Here is an 18,035-nt window from a genome sequence, read left to right as displayed (position 1 = left end):
CTCGACTCTCAGCATCTACACAAGAGGAAAAATAGTTTTTAAGCACAAACACATCAGTCTGAATGCTCGACTCTCAGCATCTACACAAGAGGAAAAAGAGTTTTTAAGCACAAAACAGTCTGAATGCTCGACTCTCAGCATCTACACAAGAGGAAAAAATAGTTTGTAGGCACAAACATCAGTCTGATTGCTCGACTCTCAGCATCTACACAAGAGGAAAAATAGTTTTTAAGCACAAACACATCAGTCTGAATGCTCGACTCTCAGCATCTACACAAGAGGAAAAAGAGTTTTTAAGCACAAAACAGTCTGAATGCTCGACTCTCAGCATCTACACAAGAGGAAAAAATAGTTTGTAGGCACAAACATCAGTCTGATTGCTCGACTCTCAGCATCTACACAAGAGGAAAAATAGTTTTTAAGCACAAACACATCAGTCTGAATGCTCGACTCTCAGCATCTACACAAGAGGAAAAAGAGTTTTTAAGCACAAAACAGTCTGAATGCTCGACTCTCAGCATCTACACAAGAGGAAAAAATAGTTTGTAGGCACAAACATCAGTCTGAATGCTCGACTCTCAGCATCTACACAAGAGGAAAAAGAGTTTTTAAGCACAAACACATCAGTCTAAATGCTCGACTATCAGCATCTACACAAGAGGAAAAAGAGTTTTTAAGCACAAAACAGTCTGAATGCTCGACTCTCAGCATCTACACAAGAGGAAAAAGAGTTTTTAAGCACAAAACAGTCTGAATGCTCGACTCTCAGCATCTACACAAGAGGAAAAAATAGTTTGTAGGCACAAACATCAGTCTGAATGCTCGACTCTCAGCATCTACACAAGAGGAAAAATAGTTTTTAAGCACAAAACAGTCTGAATGCTTGACTCTCAGCATCTACACAAGAGGAAAAAATAGTTTGTAGGCACAAACATCAGTCTGAATGCTTGCCTCTCAGCATTCACTTAACTAGAAGAGGACAAATCAATCTTTAGACTCAACAACATCACATTGTGTAAATTCTTGTCTCAGCATTCACACAACAGGAAGAGCAGTTTTTAAGGACAAGCACTATAGTGCAAATGCTGGTCTCTCAGCATTCAGGTGAAAATTTGAAATAGAAAATGAATCTAATTCAGAAAAACAGCGTTAGTGTGAGCGCTTGTCTTTCGGCATTCCAAGTGATAAAAGAAAATATTTTCAAGCACAAGTGTTTATGTGAATGCTGAGAGACAAGCGTTAAACTAGAACCAAGAAGACATCTTTTTGGTAGACTCAACTGTGTGAATGCAAGATGAAAACTCTAAACCCCTGAGTACTTTCTGGAAATCCCTGGTTAGGAGTCTACAAGATTTGTGTTACGTTTGTTGAGATTAGAGAGCAAAAGTGAATTTTATTGAGTTCCAGTCCGGGGCCCATCTGTGCTGTGATTTAATCCCCCTAGAAAAGTGCCACAGGCCATAAATCTCAGCGGGCGCCAATCCTGCAGTCAGCAACACGCTCAGTCACGACGGCGCATTATTATTATATATAGTGAGAAGTTCATGCTTTATTTTGTTTTGCCGGACTGTGAATGGGCCTCGGGCCATACATTTCCCACACCTGGCCTTGACCAGGCGTCTCACTCGGGGTTGAATTATTAACCTAAAAAATGACGCCTCATTCATCAGTGTGCGTATTCGAGCTGTGGCTCGAATGCAAAACATGGTCAAAATTTGCAATTCAAACACATCACAGTCGTCATCGCGTCTGTTATCTTGTTTGTTTGTTTTTATGATACAGACATGCCTTTTTTTGTTGCTTATTAAAGCTGTTCAATGCAGGAAATTGAATCTCAAATCGCTACTGCCACCTGTCGCCAAAAAATGACACTGCACACTTTTTTTTCATATAACTTTATTAAACAATTTCTAACAGAATCCCCAAACAAATTGTGAACACTACACGATCCCTTCTTCACGTAGACACTGCATGCATGATGTCACAGCCGCAGACAGATGGCGGGAAATTCGAACCCGAATCCAGTGCACAGGCTCGCAGGAGCAGAGATGGCAAATACAGGTCCAGAAAGTAAAAAAACATGCCACAGTTTGGCTTTAGCCCCTTGTGCTAGCTAGCGAGCTCACTAGCTCATTGACCTGCTAAGGAGCTAGCTAGCTAGCTAGCTAGCTAACACAAGGGGCTAAAGCTAAACTGTGGCATGGTTTTTACTTTCTGGTCCCCGGATTTGCTACCTCTGCGCAGGAGTTGTGAACAGCTAAGGTGTTAATCTGCTAATTAGAAGATGTTTGAGTCATGAACAGTCAAATATATTCTAAAAACGACAGTTTTGGTGGCAAGATGGCTGATTTCTGGAAATGACCCAAATCCCTAAAAAGTCACCTTTAAACCAAAACGGACTGATTATTTCAACATTGCATAGTTTCTTGTTAGTTTTTGTGTGCCAGATTTAGTTTCAATTGGGCGCACTGGTGACGGGCGCTAAAAAGAAATCAAACAATTTCAACCGGGTTTTTATATGTCTGTGCTTGGGCCCTAATAATAATTAGAAGAAGACAGAAGATTCAGAAGATGACAAATCTTTGTTCAGACTCCATCGCTGTGTGAATGCCTGTCTGTCAGCATTCACACAATAGTAAGAATACTCTCTTTGAGAACAAAAGGATTACTCTGAATCATCGGGGCAATTCAAGGATCAGGCGTTTTAGGGGAGCTGCTGACTGTTGAGCTCCCGGGCAGGCAAAGATAAATGTCACGGTTTTGTAGGGATCACCAATGAATCCAATTCAAACCGACGTGGCGATGTAGTAGAATGCAATTTTAAATGTAAAAAAAATATATGTATATTAAAAACTGTGCTTCATTTCAGTCATTTGTAGACGTTATTTTGTATATTTATATTTTTATTAATATTTGTATTTTTTTGTTTTGTTTGCAGTGTTCCCTTGTTTATTGGAGTGGTTGCCTTCCAAAAAAACTTTCAAATGTGCCATCCGGTTATTCACAGGGGAAAAAAAACAAGAGCCCAGTGCAGGCATTTTAAAGTAAAGTAATATGAAGCGGAGCGAGGACAACGATGAGCAGTTGTATCTCAAAACGCTTACCTTAACTAGAACCCTGCGTCACAATTTAGCCAAAGGCACAATCCTGGTGGATCCATGGTGCTGAAAGTGAAACAAAGTTGCCATGGCTACAGTTCATCTTCGTAGTCTTTGAAAAAGAGTCGGGGGGAGGGGGTGGTGTGTGTGTGTGTGTGTGTGTGGGGGGGGGTTATGTAATTGTTAAAAATTTTACGTCACAGCCAAAAAGTACTGTATAGTTATGTGATTTTCTAGCTTGTTTAAAAAGGTCATGCAGTTAAAAAAAAAAAATAATAATAATTTTAGGGGTGATTTGGATTAAAATGGTCTCGAAATGTGAATGCTTTTCATTCACAAAACAGTAACTAGAAGAAGATCAACCGATTTTCTTGTCAATTTTCGTTTCTTAGCATTCAAGCAGCAGGAGAAATATAACAGAGGAATGACTGTAAATGCTTTTCTTTCATCATTATCTTAAGAAGAATAACTAGAAGACGACTAATCTCTTTTCAGACACCGCGTCTGTGAAACTTATTTTTTCTCGCTGCATTCGCACAGCGGGTGGAATACACGTTTATCATAAAGACATACTGTGAACGCTATCGTTTGAAGGCAACATGAGTCAACGAGATTTTTAAGCACAAACACATTCGCGTGAATGATCATCTCTCTGCATTCACTCAATAACAACTAGAAGACAAATTTGTTTTTTTCATTAATGAACACTCGTTCATTAATCACACGGGAATTAACACAAGTGCAAGAAGACATTTTTAAGTACATACATTAGCGTGAATGCTGGTTTCTCAGCATTCACTCATGAGTAGGTCTGCAATTATCCATCCATTTTCTTAACCGCTTATTCCTCACAAGGGTCGCGGGGGCACTGGAGCCTATCCCAGATGGCTTCGGGCAGGAGGCGGGGTACACCCTGGTGTACTGGTTGCCAGCCAATCCAGGGGCTGTGCAATTATTACACTCCACAATTACAAAATCAGCATAACTCATTCACTGCCATTGACGGCTATAGACGTCAAAAATTTATTTTAACTATTTCTATCAGTTTAACACTTTGTCCACTTTTGTTAATAAGAGTATGAAAATACATTTAGAACAGATATAAAATTATTGAATAATCGTGAGTTAATTATTGAAGTCCTGTGATTAATTCCATTTTTTTTTATTATCGCCTGACGCAATTAAAAAAAAAAAAGATTAATAAAAAATTAGGGGCATCAGGCAAAAGTGGATTTTTTTATTTTTTTTTAATAGAAATAGTTCAAATAAATGTTTGACGTCTATAGCCGTCAATGGCAGTGAATGAGATAATCGTAAAAAAAAAAAAAGACCCAAAAATATATATATATATTTTTTTTAATTGTTTGAGTTGTTTAAATTTATACATTGGCACCTTTGTTCAATTTAAAATAACTAATTTATTCATTTTTGTTTTAATCCAAAAGGAACTTCCATAATTATAGTTTCAAAGAATTTTATTTGTCTGAACATTTTTTATGCTTAAACATTTTCTTGTTTTGTACCAAAAAGTAAATGATCGTCCTAATTGTGATGAATATTTTCTTTATAATGGAGCAGGCCCACTCATGAGTAATAAACAGAAGACAAAATCTTTGTTTCTCAACAATAACTCAGGAACAACAGAACCGGAAAATGCGTTTAATTAAGGAAACGCAGATACGATGCTCAGCATGAATCACTAATAATAAATAACTCGAAGAAGAAGAAAAACATGCTTGTCACGGGCTGAACTACTACCCTGAAAATCAATATCAAATCAGACCTTTGCTCTTTTTAACTGCTCATCACGCTAACAATGTCAGCGCAGACGTGATCATTAGCGCAGTCGTGTTCTTTTTCTGTATGATTGACACTCGAAGCTACAGTATATCAAGCGTGATGGACAGCTGAGTCACCCGGCGTGCATCTTGAAGATATTTTCCCACACGCTTTTATGCTAATACATGTGTGTGTGTGTGTGTGTGTGGGTGTGCGCGTGACAGTGATGCCCGACAGTCCCAATTTCCCGTACAGACGCTACGAGCGCCTCCCTCCCATCAGCCAGTTCTCCATCGAGAGCGACTCGGACCTGTCAGAGACGGCCGAGCTCATCGAGGAGTACGAAGTCTTCGATCCATGCAGGCCGCGGCCCAAAGTCATCCTCGTTATCGGTAAACAACAAACACGCTTTGTCTTCTATTGCTTTTTATTATAATTTAAATTTTTCGTGTAGTTCAGTAGGGTGACCAAATATTACAATCAGCTCTGTGATGCATTTTTAGTTGTACATTACAGACACATCTGTCTTTCAACAGGTGATTTTATGTCTCATAATTAATGCAATAACAAACAGATGTCACATTTTGTACACGCTAACAAAAAAAAAAATTGTGTCAAAAACACAAAAAGTTGGATCAAATGAATGAACGCTCACAAAAAATTCCCCAAAAATTGGCGCAGTTGGGTTATTTTGACTCAATTGTTTTTGTAGCCCCCCCCCCCCCCCACACACACACACACAAAAAAAACAAAAAAACAAATCAGTCCGAATGCTTGTCTCATTGCATTTACTTCATAGAGAATAATGACTAGAAGAAGTAAAAGACAAGACAAACTAATTTCTCCCGACAACAGCAATGAGAATGCTTCTCTCATTCTTTAGACAACAGGAAGAAGACCTTTTTAAACACAGAAACATTTATGTGAATGCTGCTCTCTCAGCATTTACTCAATAATAATAACTCAAAGAAGTACAAGACAAACTAATTTACGACAACATTAGAATGCTTGTCTCATTATTCACACAACAGGAAGACCTTTTAAACCACAAATCCATATCAGTGTGAATGCTGGTTTCTCAGCATTCACATAAAAGCACAAAAATAAAAACATTAGTGTGAATGCTAGTCTCTCAGCATTTGCTCAATAATAACTAGAAGTACAAGGCAAACTGATTTACGACAAAATTAGAATGTTTGCCTTTTATTCACACAACAGGAAGAAGACCTTTTAAAACAAAAACATTCATGTGAATGCTGCTCTCTCAGCATTTACTCAATAATAATAACTCGAAGTACAAGACAAACTAATTTACGACAACATTAGAATGCTTGTCTCATTATTCACACAACAGGAAGACCTTTTAAACCACAAACCCATATCAGTGTGAATGCTGGTCTCTCAGCATTCACATAAAAACACAAAAACATTAGTGTCAATGCTAGACTCTCAGCATTTACTCAATAATAATAACTAGAAGTACAAGACAAACTGATTAACGACAAAATTTGAATGTTTGTCTTTTATTCACACAACAGGAAGAAGACCTTTTAAAACAAAAACATTCATGTGAATGCTGCTCTCTCAGCATTTACTCAATAATAATAATAATAATAATGACTAGAAGAAGTAAAAGACAAACTAGTCTACGACATCATTAGAACGTTTGTCTCGTTATTCACACACCAGGAAGACATTTTAACCATGACTGTGAATGTTGGTCTGTCAGCATTCAATTAATAACAACTAGGAGAAAACGTGGAAATATATCTCCAAATACACAACAGCATCTGTGTAAATGCTTGTCATCATTCACACAACAAGAAGAAGACTTGCTGATCTGTCACACCTACTCCAGTGTGAATGCTCGTCTCTCAGCATTACCACAACAGGAAGCAAATGTTTTTAAGCAATTTTTTTGTGTGAATGCTGGTCTTTCGGCATTTCATGTATAATAATAATTAGAAATATGAGACAAATCTCGTGTAAGGCACTCTCAGCATTACCACAACAGGAAAGGACAGTTGTACGCACAAAAATTGGCGTGAATGCTAGTCCCTTAGCACTTAATGATAATAATAATAATGAGAAGAATAACTAAGAAGCAGAAGTGAAAAACAAATCGATTTTAAAGTCACAACCTTGTTATGAATTCTTGTTTCTCAGCATCTGGAAAGCTGAAGTTTTCTTTCCGGTACGGCTGCTTCCTATTACTTCCGAGCTCATCCAGGCATCTAAATTAGTATTTATTTACTTCATGTAGAAGCTAAAAATAGCTTCTTGTGGCTTGTTCCTCCCCCCCCACCCTCTGGTTTTCTTCTACTTAGCTCTGCCTGGCTGCATGTCACTCACTCACTGTGTTTGGCCTAATCTGATCTCCCACATGATTAGCCTGTCATTAATCTGGCAAATGAAGCCGGGTCTGTACGTCAATGGGATGCCGACACGTTTAGCGTGAGTCAAACATCAAATTCAGACTACTGACGTTGTCATGAGTACCTGTGTTTTCCACTACAACTCCCAAAAGTGTACCTGTGGCCAGAGAGCAGCCACAGAATCAAGAAAACCAGGATAATATGGTTTCTTATCTGGTAACTCCACTGCAGTGTCAATTGTGATTTCTAAATCGCACGAGTGCTGTCACTATCTAATCTTTTTAAAATCAATTATGTATTATCAGTCATCACCCACGCCTTGCCCCCTTCCTAAAAAATATTAGCCTATTATTATTATTATTTTGTTAATCCTTTAAGATTGGACGAAATTGAATTGAGTGGGTATAAGTACTCACAATTTATTATCTTCTATAAACACTAACAAAATTAGCCTATGCTAAACAGTTAGCAATCGCGATTAGCGCATTAGCGCGCTAGCGATTACCACATAAGGTAAACAAACACTAACTACCATTTATTTCACACATACATCATTATATCTACATTACACATGTCATAGTGTCTTAAAAAAATCACTTAGAGACGATGCGTCAACATTATGCCATGAGTAAACAAGGGTAGAGCTAGCTATTAGCTAGCTACATGAGGTCAATGACGTCCTTTTTCTCTCTTCTTCTGGTCATGTTAAGTGCATGGCTGCCCTCCACTGGTTAAGTGATGAACACCTAAAAGCGAGTGGCAGGTTATATTTTGGAAGAATTACAGCCCAAGTGCTGTTCAGAACTTTCTTTCCCGTGTATTGGGGAAGCTCAATGTGCTGTAAGACTTTAATAGTCAGCAGACAAATAACATCCGCCTTTTGGCCACTAGATGGCGCAAACAGAAGAAATAAAGATCAGATCACAGCCGCCATTGCAATACTGCACGCGTCCAGGTATAAAACATGGACAGCCCAAACACGGTTCCGGTGGAGCTTCAAGGCAGAAAATTTGAGTCGACTTATTTTTAAAGTGGACTCGGTCAAATTTTTCGGCAGCATCGACGCACAAGCATCAAGTAACGATATCATGATGTTGACTTATCGGTACAGTAACAACGCTTAAAAGGTCGAATATGAATCATTTTTAAACCATATCAAGATGCAATATATGATTTTCTCTAATGATACAGTATTGATACGCAAATGTCAAATATCCATCTGCTGGACGACGGCGTTAACAACCGAGAAAAGGCTGCTTTCCAAAATGTAGGAAGATCATACGTACCTGATCCGTCAGACCCCCCCCACACGCACACACAGTCCCAAAAATTACCAGCAGCCCCACAAAACAAACACGCAGGCTTCTCACAAAGCAGTCTCGCTGCAATGCACCCACGCACACAATGTTTCACACTCACTCACACACACACACACACAAAGCAGGGCATCAACACTCCTTGTGTACATGTAACAAAAAAATATATATATAAGACCACCTTGTTCTCTTACTCGTTTTAATGCCTGATCGCACTATTGGGTGTCAAATGACTAAGAGAAAAGAAAACATGGCAGGACTATGCCATAGCTATCGATTGTTTATTTTTGGTTTAAAATGTTCACAATGGTGAAAACTATTCTTCCTGGTGTCCCTCAAAGAAACTACAAATAAAACATAATTCTCTGAAGTGATTTTGGTTCAATTAAACTCTTATGAGCTATTTTTGTTGCTATCATCAAACTGAGGAAGCAGGGGTGGTCTAATTGATGTTTTTTCTTTTTTTTTTCCCCACGACCGTAGGTGGTCCTGGCAGCGGCAAGGGAACGCAGTGCCTGAAGATCGCCGAGCGCTACGGCTTCCAGTACGTGTCGGTGGGCGAACTGCTGCGAAAGAAGATGATCCACAACGCCACGAGCAACAGGAAGTGGAGCCTGATCGCCAAGATCATCACCAACGGCGAGCTGGCGCCGCAGGTAGTCAAAGAAAGACACAAAGAAGAACGCCAGCGCATGTAAACCAGACGTTCATTAGCGGCGGTCGTGTCACCAGGCGGGGAGCCGGGCGCGTCTCATTACCGTCAAGATTATGAGTCACACTGGCTAGGGAAATGGCTGGTAGTTGGTTTGTGTACTTAACTTTTCAGCGTAATTGGGTGGTATTATTTTCCTCAACAAGACACTGGCAATGAAAGGAGTGCACAGCATCTCTGAAGAGTCACCTCATTACCATGTTATTAGTTTCTTTCACCCAATTTAAAATACCAATACACGCACCAAATATTGATGCATGTGGTGTGCAAAAGGGGGCTGGGGGGTGTGTGTGTGGGGGGGTGCTAACAGGAACCTCCTCCACCTGAGACGAACCCGCAACTAAAGAAGGGGTACCACTAAATAATAAGAGTTCAGAGCATTCAGTAATTTTCACATTGTTGTTGTTCAGTCAATCGGTTAACAAGTTGCTTACCACTTCCAAATATATATTTTTATATTTTTTTTATACTAGTTAGTTAGTTAGTTAGTAATCTCCACCAATCGTGGAATTTTGAGGTCAACTGGTTTACATTTCTGTTGGTTACAGTAGCTAGTTGCCCCCTTCAAGAACATGTTAGTTAGTTAGCTGGTTAGTTAGTTAGTTAGTTAGTTAGTTATGCTTAATAAGTGCACGTATGTGAGATGAGTCTAGTTAGTCAGTCAGTCAGTATTTTTTTATAGAAGTTAGTTAGTTAGTTAGGCCGAATAAGTTCATGTGCGAAATGAGTCTTGTTAGTTAGTTAGTTAGTTAGTTAGTTAGTTAGTTAGTTAGTTAGTTAGTTAGTTAGTTAGTTAGTAACCTCCATCAATTGTGGAATTTTGAGGTCAACTGGTTTACATTTATGTTGGGTACAGTAGCTAGTTAGTTGCCTCCTTCAAGAACATGTTAGTTAGTTAGTTAGTTAGTTAGTTAGTTATGCTTAAGCACACGTATGTGAGATGAGTCTAGTTAGTTAGTCAGTCAGTCAGTCAACTCTGTCAATTGCAAACTTTTGAGACCAAAACGTATGGTTTACATCAATGTTAGTTACTATAGCCAGTTAGTTGCCTCCTCCGAGTGCATATGTGTGAGACAAGTCTAGTTAGTAAATTAGGTAAACATGGAGTGCAAAACTTTGAGCCAGTGTATATTTTAGTTAGCTAGTAACAGTACCTTCTCTACTGTAAGTGGCAGACTGTGAGACAATCATTTTAGTTAATCAGTTAGGCAGTTACTCCAAGTGTAAAATTGTGACAGCAAGTATGGTTTTCATCAATGGTTTTCAAAGTTAATGCAGCTAGTTAGTTACCTCCTCCAAGATACTTAGTGGTTTTCTCCTCAAAGCATAAACTTGGGTTAGTTAGTTAGTTAACTGGTTGGGAATAGCTGCTCTCGAGCGGGGGCAGGCAACCCGAGAGCCGCAGTACTGCGTGTTTTAGATGTCTCCCTCATCCAGCACAGGCGATTCAAATGATCAGCAAATCAGCACGCTCTGAAGAAGCCTGATAACCTCACCTGTGTTGGAGGAGGGGGACATCTAAAACACGCAGAACAGCGGCTCTCGAGGACCAGGCAAGTTCGGTCCTAGAGCCGCAGTTGTGCATGTTTTCGGTGTCTCCTGCCTCCAACCCAGGTGTTTCAAATCATCAACTCATAATTACGTTCTGTAGGAGCCTCTCAGCTGTGTTGGAGGAGGGATACATCAAAAACACGCAGGACTACAGCTCGCTAGGACCGAACTTGCCTACCCCTGCTCTAGAGGAACAAGCAGTCAAATTAAACACTATTAAACCAGATTCAGAAGACTTTTGCACAGCCCTGTTTTCATTATGACCCTGAATGTGAGGTACATATAGCGCTAAAAATCATCTTTGTGCTGTGCGAAGTTGGTTGGGGGAGGCAGCTGCTGTCCACACAGATGAACCGGTGATGCGGCAAAGTGCGATGCCCAAAAACACTCGGCGTTACCGCCCACGTCGCGACTGTCAGTGCCGAGCACTCTCACGAAAAGTCCTTGGTAACCGCAGAGTTCGCGTCCCTCCCTTCCTCTCCGGACGCTCGGCAGATGGCCTGACGTGCAGCAGTCAAACAAACTGCAAAGTGGGTCAAGCTCGCAGCTTATTAGATGTGATCGAGTCACTCGTGGCCGTCGGGGATTGCGTTTGCTTCCAAGCACATCAAGACTTTCAACATGTTTCTGTATCCTTTTAGTTTTCCCCCTCAACGTAGTATCGATACGTGAGGTGAGTGTCAAATATTGATCACTAGGATTGGGACAAAATTCATTCAGTAAAATCATTATCGTGATGCATCATTTTCAGTGCCAAGAGTCAATTTATGACCAGTTTCAACAAAGAGTGGGACAGAATAAGAATAAGATGTGGTCTTTTTTTCTGGCTTTACAGTAACAATCAGTTTTATCTATTGGCGCAACCAAACTATCAGTATCATGACGTATTGGCTCGTTTTCTCTCACAGTACATTATTGATCCACATACGTCAACTAATGACCAGTTTGACCATTAATGACCACTAGGGGCGGGATAAAAATAGCGATATCATGATGCATTGTTCCTTTTTCTCTCGTAGTATATTAATGATCCACAAATGTCAAATATTGGTCATTTTTAGCTAGGGGTGGGACAAAATATGAATATTGTGATGTGTCGTTTTACTTCACTCGACATTATCGATACACAAGCTTCAAATATTGAATAGACAGGGCAAAGCTATTGATATTGTAATGGACCAAATCGTTTTCCTCTCACACTATAATACTGATCAACAAGCAACAAATATTGATCCGTTTTTAGGGTGGGATAAAACATCAATATTGTGATGTATCTTTTTTTCTTCTCATCGTACGGTTTGGTAAATCAATTTGAAATTGGGATGGGACAAAACATCAAAAATCTTGATTTGTCATTTTCTCTCACAATACAGTATTGACACACAAATATTTGACATTTCAGTGTTTGAATTACTTTTGGGGTCTTTACTTTAGTGTCATTTTTTTTCTGCTTTGCCGCCATTTATAACTGTAGGAACGTAGCAATGTCAATCAGCAGAATTTTGTATCCGCTCTTGCTTTGGCGTGTATGGGGGACCAAAAATGCCTAAATAAATAAATAAATAAATGTTAAAATACAAACGGATATTAAAAAAAATAATCAAAAATTTAATAATATAAATAGATTTTTATGTATTTATTTCCACATTTATTTGTATATTTAGTTTTTGTGTCTATTTTTGTATTTATTTTTACATTTATTTATGCATTTGTATACTGCATTATATATATATATATATATATATATATATATATATATATATATATATATATATATATACACACACAGAGTATATATATTGTTTTTATTTCTTTTTTTTAGTTATATATTTTATGTTTTCATTTTGACTTTTTAAATTTATTTGGGCATTTTTGGTCCTCCATATAGATGTGATTGCAGATGTACGTAACGTTATGATGTAAATACTCCACTCTACAGATACACACAGGCTCGTATGCTTTCGTTTCCAAGTTATTCGGTCAAATGTGATTCACATCCAAAAGGTTACTACCTGCATTGTTCGTTTGCATGCTATGTTGGATGGAGCCTGGTGAACAACTTAAAGGCTTGGAAAGCGCCGACATTTATCTGCCTGATGGAATCTTGATGAAATGGGAGCCGCGCATGCGTGTTCCCGCTGTCTTATTTTAGAGCGGCGTAGCGCTCGTGCCTCTGCTTTTGTTGACCTCCTCCTGCAGTCAGGAAGAAGTAAGTGACGCTAAACGATGCTGGCACTCAGTGGCCTCGAGTGAGCTGGGCCGCCGTCGTGTTGCTGCACTCGAAAACAGCGTGGGATAAATAAAGGAATAAATCGTCCGGCCGTGTGCCGCTGTCATCGTTTCTCTTAAGTCAAGGCTTGTCATTTTTAATATTTATGTGCTTTTAACTCAGCCAGGAAAGGGTCACTTAAGAAGACTTTCTGTGATGCATTAGACTCACATGATTCATCCCAGCCAACGAGCAAGCGAGCAAAAATTTGCTCATAAAAAAAACAAAAAACAAACATAGAAATGAATACGTGTTAACAAAAATGACTTCTTCAACGTTTCGGGCGTTTCTTGTTCGGGTTGCTTCTCCTTTGTAATAATCAGTGCAAAAAAAGTCAAAGAAAAAGATAGTTGTTCAAACTCTATTGTGCAACTTCTTGTAGCATTTACGCTAACTAACATGCTAACCGTGGACAGACAATAGCTGACCGGGGATCGAACGTTTTGCAGGAGACCACTATCACCGAGATCAAGCAGAAGATCATGAAAATCCCAGACGCCACCGGCATCGTCATCGACGGCTTCCCGAGAGATGTCGGACAGGCCTTGTCTTTCGAGGACCAGGTGAGTGTCAAGTATCAAACACTTAACTCAGGATGGCAAAAAAATGATATCCTGTATTGGTATCAGGCTAATACTAGCCTTACTGCAGACGAAGCACTGAAGCAGAAGTGTGTACTTGGCAGCTGAACGATTACAGGAATTGTGACACGGCCTTGCGTGGCTTTTAGCGGAGCTTTATTGCATTTAAAGGTTCTTACCGTTTAGCGGCGGCTAAATGAGATGTTATTGACTCGCAGGCCAGCTGCATTTCTGCCGGGCCAGTAGATACGCCGTGACTGTGACGGACACGTTTCGCAATTCAAATTCATATTGCATGTTTCATAAGCACACAATGTGGTCACACTATTTGCTTATGGGTGTGAAGTAGAGGATGACTTTGTTATCGACCCACATCCCCTACACCAGAGGTCCCCAACCCTGGTCCTCAGGGACCGGTATCCAGCCTGTGTTCCATGCCTCCCACAGCCAACACAGGTGATTCTTATCATCAGCTAATCAGCCATCTCTGGAGAAGGCTGATAACGATCTCCTCCGTCCCTGAGGATCAGGGTTGAGGACCACTGCCCTACACAACACGTGCTAAGTTTTAGTTGAAGCCATTTGGAAGAAAGGTCTAGAATGGGATGAGCCCTTAACAGATGAATTTCTATCAGCTTGGCAAACCTGGGAGAATGAACTCCCACAGTTTCCGCCTGGCGCTCTGTCTGGTGTACAGATCGCCAAGGTCTTACAAGCCGAGCTGACTCTACCCATTAACGGAACAACGCTGTGGACTGATTCAACCACTGTCCTCCATTGGATAGAGTCCCGGTCCCGGCAGTACAAGGTATTCGTGGGAACGCGCATTGCAGGGATTCAGACGTTTGGAGGCATGTACCATCTGATGAAAACCCAGCTGACGATGTCACCCCGAGCAAGCACCTCAGAGACTTAGCCACACCTAGCCGCTGGACATGCAGACCGAACTTCCTCAGTCTGCTACCAAGCGAATGGCCAGCCATGCTTGCTACAACCTCAACTTAACCTGAAGAAACCCGTGTGACCTTCCGTGGCACTTGTAGGGACTGCCGCACCTGCAGACCCTGACCCAGCTCAGTACAAGTCCTGGTCCGAGCTGATCCAAGCCACGTTCCTGCCCCTTCACGGAGCGGCTGCTCAACCGATGACTGCCACCGATCGTATTGAGACAGAAGTCACCATACCCAGGCAGGTAAAACCACTTAGTTCTCACAGTCTGATGCTTGTCCAGAGTACGACAGTACCGTGGGCCTGATCCGTGTTGGCGGTCGGCTGAGGAAGGCAGAGGGGCTACAAGAAACCATTCACCCTATTGTCTTGGCACCAGACCACCCTCTCACCCAACTCATAATTCAAGATTTTGACCACAAGCTGCTGCACCCAGGTCCTGATCGTGTGGTCGCTGAATTGAGACGAACATATTGGATTCTTCAAGCCGTTAAGAAACATCAACACGGCTGCACAGAGCGCCAGAGATGGCGCAACAAACCCACAGCAGCACGTATGGCAGACCTCCCCGCAGCATACCTCCGTCTTCAGAAGCCTCCCGACTGGTCAACTGGTGTCGACTGCTTTGGACCATATGAGATGGGGAATCCTCTTTAAATGCCTTACTACGAAATGTGTGCATCTAGACCTCCTGTACAGTATGGACACCGACTTCTTCCTCCTTGCCCTGCGACGCTCTGTGGACTTGTGGTAGAGTGTCCACCCTCAGGGGATGGGTCAAATACGGAGAACGAATTTCGCCTTACTTAGTTGGGTGTGACAATCAGTGGTACTTTAACTTAACTTTGTAGCGAGAAGAGGAAAGCCATATAAGATCCTCTGTGACAGGGCTACAAACTTTCGGGGTGCGGACAGAAAACTGCAGAGAGCCTTCGAGGCACTGGAGTCAGCGTTGAAAGCTCAGTGAGCTGAGCAGTCAATCCGCCTCTTGCCCCTCATTTTGGAGGGATTAGGGAGAGGGAGTCAAGTCGTCCTTAAAGAAAGAGTTCTTCCAGAAGAAGTACTGCTCACTTTACTAATAGAGGTGGAGGACATTCTGAACTCGAAGCCACTTCTGACATTGCAGACCCTAATCCCATAACACTTAAGCTCCTGTTGATGGGGCGGCGAGATGCATCCTTGCCACAAGCTGTTTATGGAAGCAGCGACCTGATTGGACGTCGCCATTGGCGACACAGCCAGGTACTAGCAGACCACTTCTGGCTTCACTTCACCTGAAACTACCTCCCTAATCTTCATCCATGACGGAAATGGACTACCTCCAACCCAGACCTCACGACAGACCAAGTGGTCATGGTGGTTGACCCTCAACTGCTCAGAGCACGTTGGCCGATTCCCGAGTCACTAAGGTGATCCCCAGCGAAGACGGCAGGATCTGCGCCGGGACTACATAAAGTGACACAGCAGGGACATTTGCGAGTTATATACAAATTCACGGACTGAATTTGGGGAGGGCAGCACGGTGGCTGACTGGTTAGCACGTCCGCCTCCCAGTGCAGAGGACGTGAGATCGAGTCCGGGCTTCGGCCTACCTGGGTGGAGTTTCCATGTTCTCCCCGTGCTTGCGTGGGTTTTCACCGAGTACTCCGGTTTCCTCCCACATTCTAAAGACATGCATGGCAGGTTAATTGAACACTCCAAATTGTCCCTAGGTGTGATTGTGAGTGTGGTTGTTCGTCTCTGTGTGCCCTGCGATTGGCTGGCAACCAGTTCAGGGTGTACCCCGCCTACTGCCCGAAGCCAGCTGGGAAAGGCTCCAGCACCCCCGCGACCCTTGTGAGGAAAAGCGGCCAAGAAAATGGATGGATGGATGGATGAATTTGGGGAAGGCGGCTGTGCAAATTTCCCTCTTCCAACGTGTTGCGCCTTTAAGAGACTCTTGAGTACGTCATTCCTGCACCCGTGGACATGCGCCTTTTGGTCCTAGTGTTCGATACGCGGAAGAAGCGGCCAGAGTGAGACGGCCGACTTCCATGTTAATTCGCTAGTTGTGCGCCATTGATGCTAAAACCACAACATCATCGCAACCTCATAACTATAATACCATCAACATTCAATAACGCCGTGTCATCATTGTGGTGATTGAAGACATTCAAACCAGTCTCCGGATTTGCTGCATTCTTTCTAACCGAAGACTTAGGCCAGACGAGTGCAAACCCAGCATCCTTACAATAATATTCCACGGATCACGACCCGCAACTCGTGACCATGAGTGAGTCCCTCCCGGATGACCGAGCTTCTCACCCTATCTCTAAGGCAGAGCCCGGATACCCTGCGGAGGAAACTCATTTCGGCTGCTTGTATCCAGGATCTTGTTCTTTTGGTCACGACCCGCAACTCGTGACCATGAGTGAGGGCAGGAACGTACATCGAGCGGTAAATCGAGAGCTTTGCCTTTCGGCTCGGCTGCTTCTTCACTACAACGGAACGATACAGAGTCCGCATCACTGCAGAAGCTGCGCCGATCGACTGTCGATCTCCCGCTCCATCAACAAGACCCAAAGATACTTAAAACTCCTCCATTTGGGGCAGGATCTCCCCTCCGACCCGGAGAGAGCGCGCCACCCTTTTTCCGACTGAGGACCATGGTCTCGGATTTGGAGGTGCCGATCCTCATCTCAACCGCTTCACATTCGGCTGCGAACCGCTCCAGTGAGAGTTGGAGCTCCCGGTTTGATGAAGCCAACAGCACCACATCATCTGCAAAAAAGCAGAGATGCAATACTGATTGCACGTATTCATCATTCTGATAATTATTTTTTATTTTTTTGGAGCCTCCCAGCTGAGATAAACAGTTGCTAGGAGACGTCTTTGTGTCCTTTTCAGACACCCGCTTTGTGACAGTGGATTCTGCAGTTCATTTTCGACATGTATCCAAGCGTGCTGCTCTGTGGCCGCGTCCAATCAGCTCGTCCTGATGTCAAATACACTCACTTGCTCCTTTCCTGATGCGGAGGCCAGAGAGAATGGAGCTTTTTTTTCGTTAACAACAAATAACGTACATTTGTCCGCCTATCTATGCCGGCGATGTATAGTGACAGGCAGAACAATGAAATGCTGTTGCACTTGTAGAATGTACAAATTAATTTGTGTTGCCGTTCATAAAACGGAATAATAGCTTTGTGCTCAACTAAACAGATTCCACACTGAGGAAATAAACGTGTGGGTAAATTGAGAGACCGACGGTTGGTTGTCGCATGCTGGTCCGATCCCCTTTGTAGCATCAACAGTGACCTATGTGGAGCATCTCTCCACCACCGTCGGGACAAGCACAATAACTCCCGACAGAGAGCCTTTTAAGCTTCCCGTCGAGACCCTTTCTACCTCTACCTCCCGTGTCTCTTTT

At 42.0% G+C, this 18,035-nt stretch overlaps 1 protein-coding gene across 3 annotated transcripts in view; it reads left to right on the top strand.

Moving 5' to 3' along the window:
* The window catches only part of ak5 (adenylate kinase 5), a 45,615-nt gene that overhangs the window by 8,385 nt on the left and 19,195 nt on the right, over positions 1 to 18,035 (top strand). For all 3 annotated transcript variants that reach the window (XM_077557606.1, XM_077557607.1, XM_077557605.1), the window contains 3 exons: positions 5,102 to 5,269; positions 9,052 to 9,224; positions 13,550 to 13,663. In XM_077557606.1, coding sequence (XP_077413732.1) covers positions 5,102 to 5,269; positions 9,052 to 9,224; positions 13,550 to 13,663 — 455 coding nt within the window. The remainder of the gene's footprint in view (positions 1 to 5,101; positions 5,270 to 9,051; positions 9,225 to 13,549; positions 13,664 to 18,035) is intronic.

Source organism: Vanacampus margaritifer, chromosome 2 (genome assembly GCF_051991255.1).
Source record: "Vanacampus margaritifer isolate UIUO_Vmar chromosome 2, RoL_Vmar_1.0, whole genome shotgun sequence".
Classification (NCBI taxonomy): domain Eukaryota; kingdom Metazoa; phylum Chordata; class Actinopteri; order Syngnathiformes; family Syngnathidae; genus Vanacampus; species Vanacampus margaritifer.
Note: the sequence above shows the minus strand (reverse complement) of the source record. Positions and strands in the feature narration are given on the sequence as shown.